Source organism: Ruditapes philippinarum, unplaced genomic scaffold (genome assembly GCF_026571515.1).
Source record: "Ruditapes philippinarum isolate M1 unplaced genomic scaffold, ASM2657151v2 ctg9577_1_1_1_1, whole genome shotgun sequence".
Classification (NCBI taxonomy): domain Eukaryota; kingdom Metazoa; phylum Mollusca; class Bivalvia; order Venerida; family Veneridae; genus Ruditapes; species Ruditapes philippinarum.
Genome location: NW_026859921.1, coordinates 1 through 14538, shown reverse-complemented (window position 1 = coordinate 14538; position 14538 = coordinate 1). Strand labels below are relative to the sequence as shown.

The 14538-nt window shown below is 30.9% G+C and overlaps 1 protein-coding gene across 1 annotated transcript; it reads right to left on the bottom strand.

Annotated features, from left to right (window-relative positions):
- Window positions 1-584: 584 nt before the first annotated feature.
- LOC132758286 (adhesion G protein-coupled receptor L3-like) lies at window positions 585-14294 on the bottom strand (the record flags this gene model as incomplete). Its single annotated transcript, XM_060749850.1, is given in 20 exon segments — window positions 585-1562; window positions 2090-2170; window positions 3299-3340; window positions 4151-4277; window positions 4945-5030; window positions 5574-5640; window positions 6024-6093; window positions 6712-6865; window positions 7379-7481; window positions 7701-7798; window positions 8871-8982; window positions 9424-9467; window positions 9858-9963; window positions 10521-10587; window positions 11025-11135; window positions 11630-11735; window positions 12442-12522; window positions 13103-13288; window positions 13933-14024; window positions 14179-14294. Coding segments are annotated over 20 exon segments (1888 nt in total), but the record flags the coding sequence as incomplete, so codon positions are not given.
- Between the last annotated feature and the right edge of the window lie 244 nt (window positions 14295-14538).

Here is a 14538-nt window from a genome sequence, read left to right as displayed (position 1 = left end):
ACATATAAATTAATATTAGAGATTTTCTAAGTTATTGAAACATTTTTGATACATTTTAAAGTATTTTTGGTGATTTCTTTTTTTGTAAACAAGTTTTTAATCTTTTCTTTGTTCTAATAGCAGCTGCCTGGAATTATGAGACTTTTGTTCTTGTTAGAATATCTTTAAAACAGGGCTTGCTACTTTTTAGATTTATAAGAGTTTAATAGCACGCAACCATTTAGGTTATTTTTCATCCTTTCAATTAAATTATATCATTTTGCTTTTGACATTTTTCAACTGTTTTAAGAAATAAAAAGCACCATTATTCAACTATAATATTTAATCTGATAATCATATTTTAGGTCAAATGGAAAGTGTTTATATTTATGTACATATTGTAAACTTGTATAGCCTTTAAGAAACTTTTTAGTTTAGTGTAAATAAAAAGTAAATTTATTGAAAATTTGGTTAATTTCAAATTTATCCGACATTTGTTTTTTATTTCCAAAAGTTGGTGCATGGTGGCTTATTTGTGCCATATCGCATTTTTGTTCCACGGGACGCCGGACAAAAAACACGAATATAGTTTAAAGTTTTATTGCCCATTTTACATTACAATACAAAAACATGAGACAAATACAGCAAAGTCAACATTTTATCGTATTTTTGCTCTGCGGGATGCAAGGCGAAAACACGATAATATGACAAAATCATCACTTTGTATTACTTTCGCTCCGCGGGACGCAATTTTGAAAACACGACAATACGACAGTCTGAACTTAGTTATATTTTCGTATTTTCTTCTGTCGGTTCTCAGGAAGCCAGACTAAAATACGAAAATACAACAGTCTCTTCTTTGTCGTATCCTTATGTCTTTGATTACTATTAATCGTTATAAAAATGTGGATCAATGCTGAATAATATATGCTTTCCTCAATGAACGTACGAGTTTATTCTTTTTCACTTCTTTAATTTAGTCCAACTAAAAGTAAAGTATCTAATTTTGTTTTGAGATTTATGTGCACAAAAAAGTTCTTTTTTTTGTATTTTCTTATCAGTTCTGTATAGCTTAAGAATCTCATTTGCCAAACAATCTATCAAAATTTCTTTGGTGTACTTGTAAAATCGTAAAACAATGCATACTTCCTTTAAAAAATATATTCCCTACAACAGCATCCTTTTAATCAAACTGGTCAATCTAAAAAAGAATATCGTTCTCACATAACATATGTCGTGGTAGCAGTATCGTCACGAGTAGACGAACTTTCGAGGTAATATCCTTTTAATTTATTTAATTGTTTATAATATGCAAGAATATGTGTCTGAGCACCGACGTTTACTTCCTATATCACCAATTGTCATACAATTTACCCATATTTGCATGCCAGTGCCTAAATAAATTTAAATAACAAACGGTCAGTAAATAATGAAGGTTACTTTTAATTGTACTGTATGCTCAACTGGTCCGCATGTTCTTAAGGATATATGATATAATCATATGAAAGTTAATTTCATTTTCACGTTGTCTCTTTAAAGGATTATCATGTTTCTACTTTATCGAAGGATTCTCGTGACTTCATCTGCAAAAAAAGACACACAAGTATCAGTAAGTTGATCGTTTAAAAGACTGTTAAAATAAATATGAAAAGGTTGATTCAATCTGATCACGTAATATGAGGTGCAACAATTTCCACGCTCTGTTGCACCGGCTTAAGCGGCATTCAGTCTGCTGGAATTAATGATCACGAAGAATTGGAAAATATAACAACACTGTATTTAAGTACGAGGTAACTTGAAAAGTTGAAAATATAACTAATTAAAGTTACTGCATTTTATAGATTTTAGGTATCACGTGGCACGTTCGCCGACTTTCTGACCATTTGGTTTATACTATTACTTAATGATACTTTGATTCGAACCTAGGACCTCTCGCCAAATACTGGACCATTGGGTCCAATATTGTAAGGGTTGAGCTTCTTACCTTTTGAACACTATGATATATTCCATTCATTTTTAAAGAAATAAAATGATCTTAAATATATATAACAACGTTCATTTCATGTAATTCATATTACTAAACATATTAACTAATTAGTTATGCCTTTACCTTCTTTAATTCATTTGCAAGCCTTGATTCTGATGTTCCTACAGAATATTTTCTCTTTGCTAATATAAATGCACGCTGGATCTACAGGATACAAGATGGAATTATGAAAAGCATGATGCTTACAAATGTTAGCAGTATAAATTATCAACATAACCATCTTAGCTGTTTTATCAGTTTTTATGCTTCTTACTGCTTGATTTTCATAGTTTGACTTCGAAATTTGTGAATCATTCATATTGAAAATAAACACTTTTAAAGTCTCCTTCAGCAGAAAAAATAACATGCCTTCGTGCATTGTTTCAGACACAAGCAGACAGACAGCTGAGTAGGATCATTTACCTTCTGTAAGCTGGTTAATAGCTTTCTAACCCGCCTTATGTTTAAAACTAGCATACATGTACATTTATAATGCCTTGTTTTAGTGATTAGATAGAAACTACTGAGTGTTGGTCAACTGGTCAACGAACTGAATAAATATTAAAAATTATTTAATCTGCTTCGATACCTTACTTTTGATGTATTGCTTTTATCTTATTGTATATGTAAATGGTGAAAATAAAGATGAAACACGCGCCATATAAATGTTTTCTTCAAAACAGCAGTATGTGGTTTCAAATGCAACAAGATGGATCCGAATCTAAGTAAAATTTATTGACAGCAAAGAGAAACAAAGCACTTAATATGATATAGTAATACAAATATCACTATGTCCAACATGTGTACTAGAGACATATAAAGAGCCTTCTGGCATAAGCTTATTTAGAATTATATCAAACTGGATTGTTCTACGATTGGCAAATAAGTATTTCAAATGTTCATAAAAAAGAAATTATTATTTATAAGAATATACATTTTGATGTTCTTATAAATAAGCACTTGAAAAAATGTTGCTCAAGTTCAAAGTGATTTTAATATGAACACATATGATGAATAATAATACTTATTTCAAGAATAATTTATTATCTGTTATAAAAATATAATTATTATGTCATATCACACCTTCAAACAACATATTATGTTATTCTTTTGATGTTTGTTGTTATGTGTGACATCGTAATTATTTTTTGTATTACAGACCTATCATAATATAGACCAATTCACTTTATTCCGTTTCAATATCAAGAGACCCAGTTCATAGTTATCGCGGACTGGTTATTTGCAGCAATCAGTTTATTTTGATACAGTCAAAATGTTTGCTCTATAAATTACCTGTTTGTTGAGTACACAGTGGAATACAAATATAACAAGACCCTGAAATGTATGAAACAAATGTTATATATATCATATATTTAAAATATATATTTTATGTTAACCATCGAGTGACCCTAAGCCTTAACTTAATACACTTTTTTTCTTTTTTTATGAAATTTCGCTAATACATCAAATCTAAATAATCATTATGTTAAGATATCCATTTTGTCTTCATGCTACCGACACCATAAAAGAAAACAAATAAAAGAAGCGGTCAAAGAAGTACAGAGTCGAATCATACAAATATCAAAGACATTTCAATTTTTATCACCATATGTCTACAATTTCTATCGGAGTAAGCCCTAATTTTTGCATATTTTAAAATGTTAAAAGTAACATATTGTAAGTGGATTGTAATTGTGTAATGCTGATCTAATTTTATTTATTTTATGTGTTCGCTTGATTGTAACTTAATTATTTCATTTTATTTGTTAGAGTTAAATCAAACTGACCACGTAAATATTATATGGTGACTTTTCAAGGCATATAACCTATTGGACAAGACCATCCTAGGTACCCCGAAGGGCATCATCTTAGACGGGAGCGGGCACCTGAGTAGAACCACATACTTTTCATGTTCTTAGCTGGATAACTTCCTCGCATGAGCAATCCAAATTCTCGAAACATACAATCCAAAAAGTTATGTATAATTTATACTGATTAAAAGTTTGTGCCACCTACCTATCTAATAGGATTATGTTTTATTTATTAAATACTATATATATCTGAATAACAAATTTTCTTTTCTGACTTCAACAATTTTCGAGTGATTCATTTTTAATTAATTTAATGTCACGTATTTACATTTACCTGTAAACTATTGACTGTGGCAAACAAATATTGAATCCAGTTGGTATCTTCATTAACGTAGAAGAGGCCTGTCACCCATGTTACACCCATTACAGGCAGCAAAACGCACAAACATTTAACTGTTGCCCTATAAATTAAATAAAACATGTAAAGCTTTAACGTAAAAATATTGCCATTAAATATGCAGTTGTTGTACAATCACTTTGTTGTCAATTTTGTTGTTCCTTTACCGTAACGTACAAGAGTGTACTAAGAAACGAAATAAAACATTTCTTAACAAAATGTTCATTTGTTATTTTGTTACCGGAAATCCACAGTATTACAATACTATTTGACTATAATCAACCCATATTCAACCAATTAGAGACATCCAAATAAAGCTGTACACCCTCTAAACCACATACACGTATAACAAAAACAAAACCAAAAACAAAACAAAAAACAAAGACATTCTTTCATATCTAAATTAACAAAGGATTGAAAACCCAAGCTATTTTACTTTAACAATCAAAATCATTTTCCATACTTCAAACTTAATGCTATAATAATGCACAAAATGCGAAGCCGATATCCTAGAGTATCAGAAGAATGTCATGGACGCCTATATGTTATTTTGCTCTGTATTTCTAGACATACATGCATATATTGAATTTGTCTTTTCTCACTTTTCGATTACATTTGGTTTTTCATTCCACAATTCGTTGTTGCTATTTTAACACACCATACATTAAAGTCACGAAATTAAAAACATGTGAACATTATTTAGAATAACTACAATGTCATCTAAAATATACTTCATTTTATTTGATCCCGATTTCTGTGTCATCATCTTTGTTGAGTGCATTGTCTTAAGAATCAGAACCAGCAAGATGACGTTTACCTAGAACAATATATAACAGAACAAGTACATACAACAACATTTATGTAACAAAACTTAAAACAGAATTATACATTAACCCTAACCCAGTTGAACTGGCATCAGGTTTTGCTAAGTTTTGAATTTGGAACAGACTACTTAAATGTAAAAGATTTAAACACTGAAATATGTAGAGCTATCAACAGTGTACAGCCCAGTCAAACTTCAAAGATGTGCAAGCTAATCACTTTCAAGTCCTGGGGGCAAAGAGTCAAAAGTGAACACAATATGTAATGCTTCGGTGCCAACTAGGCAAAATTTCTTCGTGGAAATGGATATCTGACATTGGGTGTAATGGCGATTTGACTCTCGCCGCCGATATAGTAACTGATGTGGAATAAAAAGAAAGTCGGTTACTTGCAGAGAATTGATAATTACTGGTTTGTTATCCAAGAAAAACAAAAAACTATAGGTAGATGTACCGACGTGTCATGGCAAAAAATGTGATAAAATTGAAGTAAAAAGGCATTAAACTAAACAAACAGTGCTAAGAGCATAATGACTTACACATATAACAAGTATTGCTGGTCCTATGAATGCCCAAACCAGACCATTGTCCGAGGACAGCCAGCAGCTTAAATAAGAATAATCATAATTTGATTGTTTGATACTTAACAGGAAATATTTAACAAATGTTTCCAGTCCCCTTTTTTCATACATGTGTCACTGTATTTATTGTTTATATAACATGTGAACAGCGTTAAAAATATATGTTATTAAACAACTTTTAGTAATCGCCATTGACATGAATAATAAAACATTGACATTACAATGAACAATAAGACATTGACATTACTATCAACAATAAGACATTGACATTGCTATAAACAATAAGACTCTGGCGTTGCTATGAAAAAGAAGTCGTTGACATAACTATGAACAATAAAACATTGACATTACTATGAATAATAAGACATTAATATTACTATGAAAATTAAAACAAAAACCATATCGTACTAATCTTCTGTTCCATAGCCATCCATCTTTGTTATTGACGCAGAAATGGCCACGATAAGAAGAGGAACGCCTGTAACATAAAGACTTGGGTTTTAGAAATAGTTGCTTTTAACATTGTTGACAATGGGAAATTTTCCGAGAGCAATACAAATTATTTCTGTTAAATCGTCTACTGTGTTTCAGTAAACATGTTAAATATGAAAAACATGCACTATTTCCCATGTACGATAGTACGTACTTGAGCAATATTCAGTCTTCATCACTAACTTTTTTGGAGCTCAAAAGTTCGAAAAGTTATGCAAAATGCCGGTTCTTTTCGGTAGGCAATATTTGTTCTGCCTCTATACAAGTTGCACTGTAACTTTTACGTTATTTTGAACAGTACCTTATTCCGCTGTTTATTAAATCTAAGTCAATTAAGTAATTATATGGTCTTTAATTTCGTAGCAAATCTTCTATCCTTTTTCGATAACTTTGCATGTTCAATCACCATACACAATTTTCTAACATATTTATTATTCAATGAGCACTTTTTTAGTTTATTATGTGCAGTGACCTGCAACTTGTAATTATACAAATGGCTTCATTGCATCACATAGACAAAGATAAAAAATGTAACAAATGCTTCAATTGCATCACAACGACACAGATAAAAAATGTGCAAAGGAAAACAACAGTATCAACATACCTATTGCTAAGGGAATTAGCCATTTGACAGATCTCACCTTTGTTCTGAAAACGTACAAAATACTTATAGCTATATGTACAGATGCAGCGAGCATCATGAAAAACACGACAAGCAAGCAGAAATGTAGTGACACCGCAACCACCGTACAAACGTCCTGAAATAAAATTATAAAAAAGACCTTTACTATCGAACAAGGGCAGAATTTCTTTCAATGCTTGTAATCAAAAACCGTAAGGATAAATGTTTTGTCTTTGTCCAGCATTCTCTGCATTTTTGAGCAGACAATTCAAAGTTTCAGACAGTTAAAAATCAAAGTGTAAAAGAAATGAATGACCAACAGTATAAAGCCTTAACTGCCTCTATTTATGGCAACAAAGTTTCCATCAGGTTAATAATAAATACACCATTTTCAACTATATCGCTCTGGATTGGCCCTTATATCGTTACAAAGTTTTTTTTCCATTTGTCATTTTCCAAGGCTCCTAGCATAAAGGTGAATTAAAAAATACAAAAATACAATAAATTACAGAAAAACATAGTGAGAAAAGGGTAGGAGTCGATGTTGAGTATAGGTCACCATTGTTGTAATGAACTTAGATCAGAATTAGAAATGCACACTAAAATGCAAATCGCGATAAAATTATTCTGTACTAATTCTGTTGCTCACCTTATTTTCTGTTTTCTCAACTCCGACAATAAATATGGCATAGAATATTATAAGAGCAGCCGACAGGCAAACAACCAGAAGTGCTCGCTCTGATTTTACATGTCTGAAAAAAAAGTTGACACTATGACAATGAAAAGTCTTATCAGTAGACGGTTTTTACATTTTGCGTTTATTTCCGGTTTATTTCAAATATTTAAATGTTTTCCATATGATGCAAATCTACAGAAATATCAAATAATCTATGTCGTTTTCGTTAAGCTTTTTCTGTTCTGATATTGAACAGAAAAATCCGGACAAATAACAGACATGTTAAATGTTTTACCTCCAAAACGTAACATGCGCTACAATGGTCAACACTAGACCAAACAATGAAATTCCACAACCAACTGTACTGATTATGTTCAACGGTTTTGATACTTCCTACAAAGCAAAGATATATTTATAACATATTTTGATTTTTTACTGTAAATAACCAAAAACTGCTTAGCTCTTAATTTTTCACTTGAATTTGCTCCGACAATCTTTCTTTCAGTAACCGTTTAAAACAAGTGTAAGAACATTTGTGTTTGTTTCTTTTAACTAAGTAACCATGTATTTTGTATGGACTTAATCTATAGTTTATGTTCAAGGTAGAATAATTGTGCGTCTTTCTGCCTCTTTACGAGTTTAAACGACTTCATAAGAAAATAAGCCCTTACAGTCCTTACTAATAATTAAAATTATTATTTGAAAAAAGGAAAAATGATCAAACTAGTTTTCCTAGTTTTTTCGTTTCGCAGACAACAATTCTGCTGCTAAACATGTAGGCGGCTCATATCAGTTTATGTCATCATTATTTCAAAATGTGTTTTATGTGTATATTAGTCGAAATTACTATACATTACTACATATAACGTGATTTACAAAATATAAATTTCCTCAAAAGCATCATATGGTTATCCGTTATATTACCCTGTGACATAGCATTTTTACACTCATGTAAAATCTGGAGAAAGTGTGATCCCTCGGAAGTATTAATCACAACAAAAAAACTGAAGATTGCAGACTCGGTTTAATTTATATTGTACGTGAGGGATAATGAAAAAAGTGCAACTTTCCTCACGTCCCAAGCCGGCTTCTGCGGTACTCAATTTTCAACATTTAAAAGCGCTGGAATCAATGATTACGATGGACCAGAAAAATATAACAACATTGAAGTCTCAAATAGACTGACAAAGCAATATTTTTTCTCAGGTATATCTAAAAACAATTTTGGAAATCATAGGTCTGTAGAAAACGAGAATTTACATAAATATGCCTAAAATAGATCATTTCCGGTGGTTACACAATTATTTTAGGCAATATAAATCTTATCTATCTGTTTTTATCTTCAAGTGAAGGACATGGGCTCTACATAGTGCTGTGTTAAAGGTTCCACAAACGTTGTAATAATTGCGGGCTCATATGCGCTTTTTTATCAACTTATGGAATATACAATGCGCTAGTATTATACCTGTTTGTATGGGCTCATTAGTATAGCGAAGTTAGTCAGGTGACTGCACGTGCAATTTGTTACTTCATTATTGGTGGAAACCATAGTACATCCGTCACTGTCCCAACCATTACTATAACGAAGAAAGCATTGATGGTGTGATAGAGTTGTCATGAACAGAAAAGAGTTACATCGAATCTAAGATTTTAGAAACATATATAGAGTGTACATGTTTACTTAGTAGTAAGTTAATTTTCCATTAATTTTCTATATGATCTTTGAATAGGCAAAAGTAAATAATATATATAAAAGTAAAATGCATAAAATACTTAAAAAGAAAGTGTGTACATTTATGCCATTACATGATTTTCTTTGTTGCCAAAGCTACTGTTAACAAAGATTCATTTATTGGAAAGCTACATGTCAGGGTGAAATAAATATAAACTTTGCTGTTGTAAAGTGTAGACTTAATGTTTCTCTCTATCCCAAAAAGAAGAGAAACTAAATAAATAAAACGTTAAGTAAAAAAAAATCAGCTATTTCAAAATGAGATCCTCATTTTCATCTTACGTACCTGTCAAAGTTCCAAAAGCTACACACAGGATATCTATAGAAAGTCTGAAAAAAGTTGAAAATAGGAGGCGGAGGATTTGCGAACGACAAGACTAAAGTAAAGACATTTAATATTGTTAAATTCAAATGATTAAAGATAATGAATCATTATGTATTGTATTGTTTTGTATTGTATTAATAAATTATAATGAATCAATAAATGAAAATCTATTACCTTTTCACTTAACTAATTATTTCTTCAAACAGTACTAGTTATTTCTTCAAACCTAAAAATCTTTTTATCTATTCCACGGATTTACATTACATAAATATCAATCCGTGTCTATTCATACAAAACATAGTCATTAAAGTAACTATTAACAGGTATAATATTTAATTAGAGATTTTCATGTCAGTCCGTAGAATGATCTTTAGCTTGATTTTGGTTATACCTACATTAAAATGCTGGAAACTAAGCTCTATTGGTGTCTCCAGATCTTCTTTAGATGGTATAAGTGTCAGTGATAGAACTGCACCATTTATCTCTAGATCGCTGTTGTTCCTAAAATAAACAGTAACGTCATTTTTCTTACCAAACCATTCTAGAACACTTTATGGATTATTGACGCGCTTTCATATATGTCTTAGAATTTACACAGTTATTGTTTCAATTTATTTCTTTTTCCATTTGTCATTTTCTGTTGTGTATGATACAGTTTGGGTGTTGACGGTAGCATGCCTAGTACCACAACTGGTGAGCCAAACTAAACTTGCACCATTTGTGTTTGTTGAACATTTACTTTTCTATTCGATTTGTTTTTGATAATGTATTTGCGAATTTCTGTACGGCAAATAACATTAATTGAATCTTTTGTTATAAGATGCAAACTATACAGTTGAACGTTTCATTGGTCATTTCCCAACACTTTTAGAGTTGGCTAAAGCCGGTGCAAGGGGGAGGCATGATGCTTAGATGTTGCATCAAATATAGACTCATTCAACCGAGACTGAAATTTTCACGCTCTTAGGGAATTTCCTTTTTTCGAGATCTCGTTATTCGTGACTAAAAGAAATAATGTTAACTTTGTATTTATGACAAAATCATTAAATCATACTCACCCCACTGAAGATGTTGGTAAAATCTCTGTCAAATTCTTATAAAATATCGATGAGTATTTCTTCACGCCTAAAATATATCAAATTTATTTATAATTATATCACACAATGTGGGCTTGACCTCCTTTAGCATTCTGATATATTGTTTGATCCTTAGGACTCGTGAATGGATGGTTTAAAAGTTTTTGTTTTGTTTTTTACAAATATCAACAGGTTAAAATATGGTACGGAAAGGCGACGTTCAATGAACGCAACCTCACATGACCAAGCAAAAAGGACCAGCGGTAAGGAGTCCAGGAAGACCACTGTTGTCATGTCATTTGAAGGAAAACCTTAAAATCTTATAAATTTGTATGCTTTGGAAATGCTTGTGTATATTAGTACTATTCATGCAGAACTACGGTAAAAATATACGTTTTGTTTATTAGTCACAATAAATAATATTTTTCCAAGATCTTACTTTATCCTACTTTATTGTTACAAAACACCAATAAAACAATTAACTACCATCAAGAGAAACATTTGACAGAAAATAAAAAGACAATGTTTGAAGCTCAGTAGCAAGTCTTGGCGTTGGGAACATTATATTTTCTTTGTTGTTGTTTGTAACTCGAAATACTGAAAATAAAATGAGAAAAAAAGCTTTATTTATAACATCCTAAACAATACGTATATATGCCTGTCAGAATCATGCCACCACTCATTATTTGTCAAGACATAATGTAAAACTTGAAATGTTTGGATATGTCAATTTATTTAAGTATGCGATTTTATATTATATATGTGAAAATAACTTATACTGAGCAAACTAATTAAATAATACTACAGATATTCTTTCTAAGAACGCAGGATTTTTTTAATTGCCAAGGTCACTAGCATCGCTTTTAGTGGCTTAACTCAATATTTCTTCGTTGCAAGGGTCGTTAAAACGGTGTAAAGCAGTTAAATGAAAACCAAACTTAACGAAACGAAACAACAAAACTAGACTCTTTTAATAAGCTTTCAGTGAAAGAAGAATTGTTGATTGGTAATCGTTTATTTTTTACATGATCTATAAACATTTGTCTTGTGAGCTGGTATATGAACAGCATAATTAGTTATGTCCAACATACATATATTTGACTGTTTTATCACTGTGTCATTTCTTGTGGAGTTGGCAACAACTTTACTGTATCCGTCAACTGCCCTAAGTACATCAGCTGGCCTAAAATTTGCACCCTGAAAGTTCGAAACAAAACATCATATTACGCTGTACAACACAGTTTCTTTTTTCACCGTAGGCAACAAAATTTAACTGACCTCTAAATGTTATGAAACAGTCAATCGTAAAAAATCAGCGCAATAGTTGACGTACAGAAATAAAAGTTTGATAAAAAATTGTTGCTTTAGTCCTTAATGTGTGTATGTATATGTATTTTTCATGAAAATTAGAACAATTTGATATTAATTTTATTATGGTTTTGTGTAGGTAAACATTTTGAGAAAGAGATCATAATCTTATTATTGTATCAGGATTAGAAAAAATAAAGAATACATTGTAATAGCGAGCTCGACGAGCTGGCCCGAAGTTAACGGTAACGGTAACGCGAGTACCTGCTAGATAGTGATGATTTTGAAAACTTTCGTCGGAAGTACTGAATTGACACATCGCAACTTTTCGAATTACAAGATAACGATAAAAGCCGAGGATTTATGATTGAAAACGGATGCGTAGACTGGTGTCCTGCGCACTTTTATAGGTACCATAAGAGGACAGGGAACCAGAATAAACGGAAGCAGTGCATAAATACCGAATGGCACTTTAAAACGGAAAGTAATATAAAAATGAACGATTGTTTATATTATTTACTGTTTGACGGTATAAGTAAATCGAGCTCGCCTTGAGGCTTTGCCTTTTCATATTAAAATCTAGTGCGTTAATTACCTCCGCCGTCTGTTGGTTAACTGCTCTCCAAGAATTAACATTTTTCTTGTCAACAATATTACTCGCAGTCTTTATAAAGTTCTAAAATGATAACAATAAAAACAATGCAAACAGTCGCCTGGTGAAAGTGAATTTTAAAGCAATTAAATAAAATTTTATTTTATTTTAGCCTATCATTCATGTCATTTATGCAAAACTTTAGTGCATTTTAGAAGTGTATATTCATACAGACAATGTTACAAAAAAGATTTACAATGGCGTTATTCAGTCATATCATACCCTTGATATTTTTTTATTTTGGCAAATTAGATGTATTTGTGCCTATTAAAGGCCTATTATGCCCTAAATATGTTTTTTATTCCTTTTTTGAAAGCTTTTTTGATGTTTTGTTTCCAACATGATACTTATTTGACAAATACATGAACCCCGTTTTTCTTCTATAACATTTTGGCAATTGAAGTCAAAATACTACTTCGTTTACATTTTGCTACTTTTTTTTTTTTACAAATAATACAATTACTTCTTACTTCAAGTGATAAGCATCAAACATGCTCTGAAACATTGAACTAAATTTTTAAAAACTCATTTTTACATTTACAAAGAGTGAAAAATATATTTGATTCTGAGGCCTTATGTACCTTTGAATAAAATGTTTTCTTACCTGTATCTGGCCATCGTTAACAGTAATATTGTCGCTTAAAACAACTATATTTTCTAACGTTTCCGTTATTAGTTTAAGTTCTCCGTCATATAGAGCGTCGTCTACGTCAGTATCCGTGGCTTGTGTCAAGTTAGACAAAACAGTGTTTACTACAGTCTCTGATGGATTTTCTTTAGCTCCTTCAATCTGAAAGGGTAAGTCATTATCATCAAGAACATGAGAATGTTTCAATTAAAATTAAATTTTACAAATACCTAAATATAAATTGATAATAATTAGAGAATTATTTAATACATAGTCTACTCCCAGTGTATTGTTATCGTTGTTTTGGTAAGTTTTAGAATGTTGTAGGAGCTTAACTTACATTTTTTGAATAAAGGTTATTATTCAATGTATATATTTAATCACGAAGACGTTTATAATCACACCGATATGTTTATCCAACAGGTTTTTGATGGCTTCTTATACGTACACTTGCTATTTATATCAACATTGTTTTCTTTTTGTTTTTGTTTCACTAATATCCATACATTTAAGGTGTTTAAAAAGAATACCGTTTTAGCCGACCAGTGCTAGGAGTGTGGTATATGATGCAATTTCCTTGATCAGTTATAAGCAAACTCAGTCAAAGCAAACTATTTATTTTTGCTTCCCTATTTAGTAGGGTTTTTTTATACAGCAAATATATGTTTATTGTTAAAACACTCAAACTAGAAGATATAATAATTAAGAATTTTATTAAGAAAAAAAAAAAAAAAGACATTCAACAAGATACTACTTATTTCAGAAATTTTACATCTTACAAAGGAAAGCAAATACAATCCAAGTACCAGTTTTGTGATCTCCTCGATGCTTTCCCTTACACAGTTATAAACTGGCAGCATCCATTGTCCCTGAAGTGTGCACTTTCTTGAACTTTCTCCTACAATATAATGTAAAACATTAAATAAGTGTGCTCGTTAAACAGGTTTTTTTTAAATTCTAATATACAATCTGTGTTCAGACAATCTCAAATTGGTCAAGGACAGCTTTTTGAAAAGGGTGTCCGTTTGTGATTTAAAATAAAACATAGTTACCTTGGTATCCGTTCAAACATGGTTTTGTCACTATAACACCAGGCGACGTCGTCTCCCATAATGTTCCTCTGTAGTCACGCTCGCTTCCACATTCCTTAGGTCTTTTGTCTTCAATAACTCAATAAAAATATTCGTAACTTTGTTATAAGTTATTAGTTTTTATTATAGAATATAAATATAGATTTAAAAATATCAATGGCTTCTTTAAAAACACACAAGTTTACATTGAATGAAAAATTCGACATGATATAATTATAATAAAGTTATGAACAACAACGAAAAGAATACATTATAAACTGGAAAGAAAATGTCAATATTTCAATCGATTTCTAAAACTTACATAGTCGTTATGAACAGTAA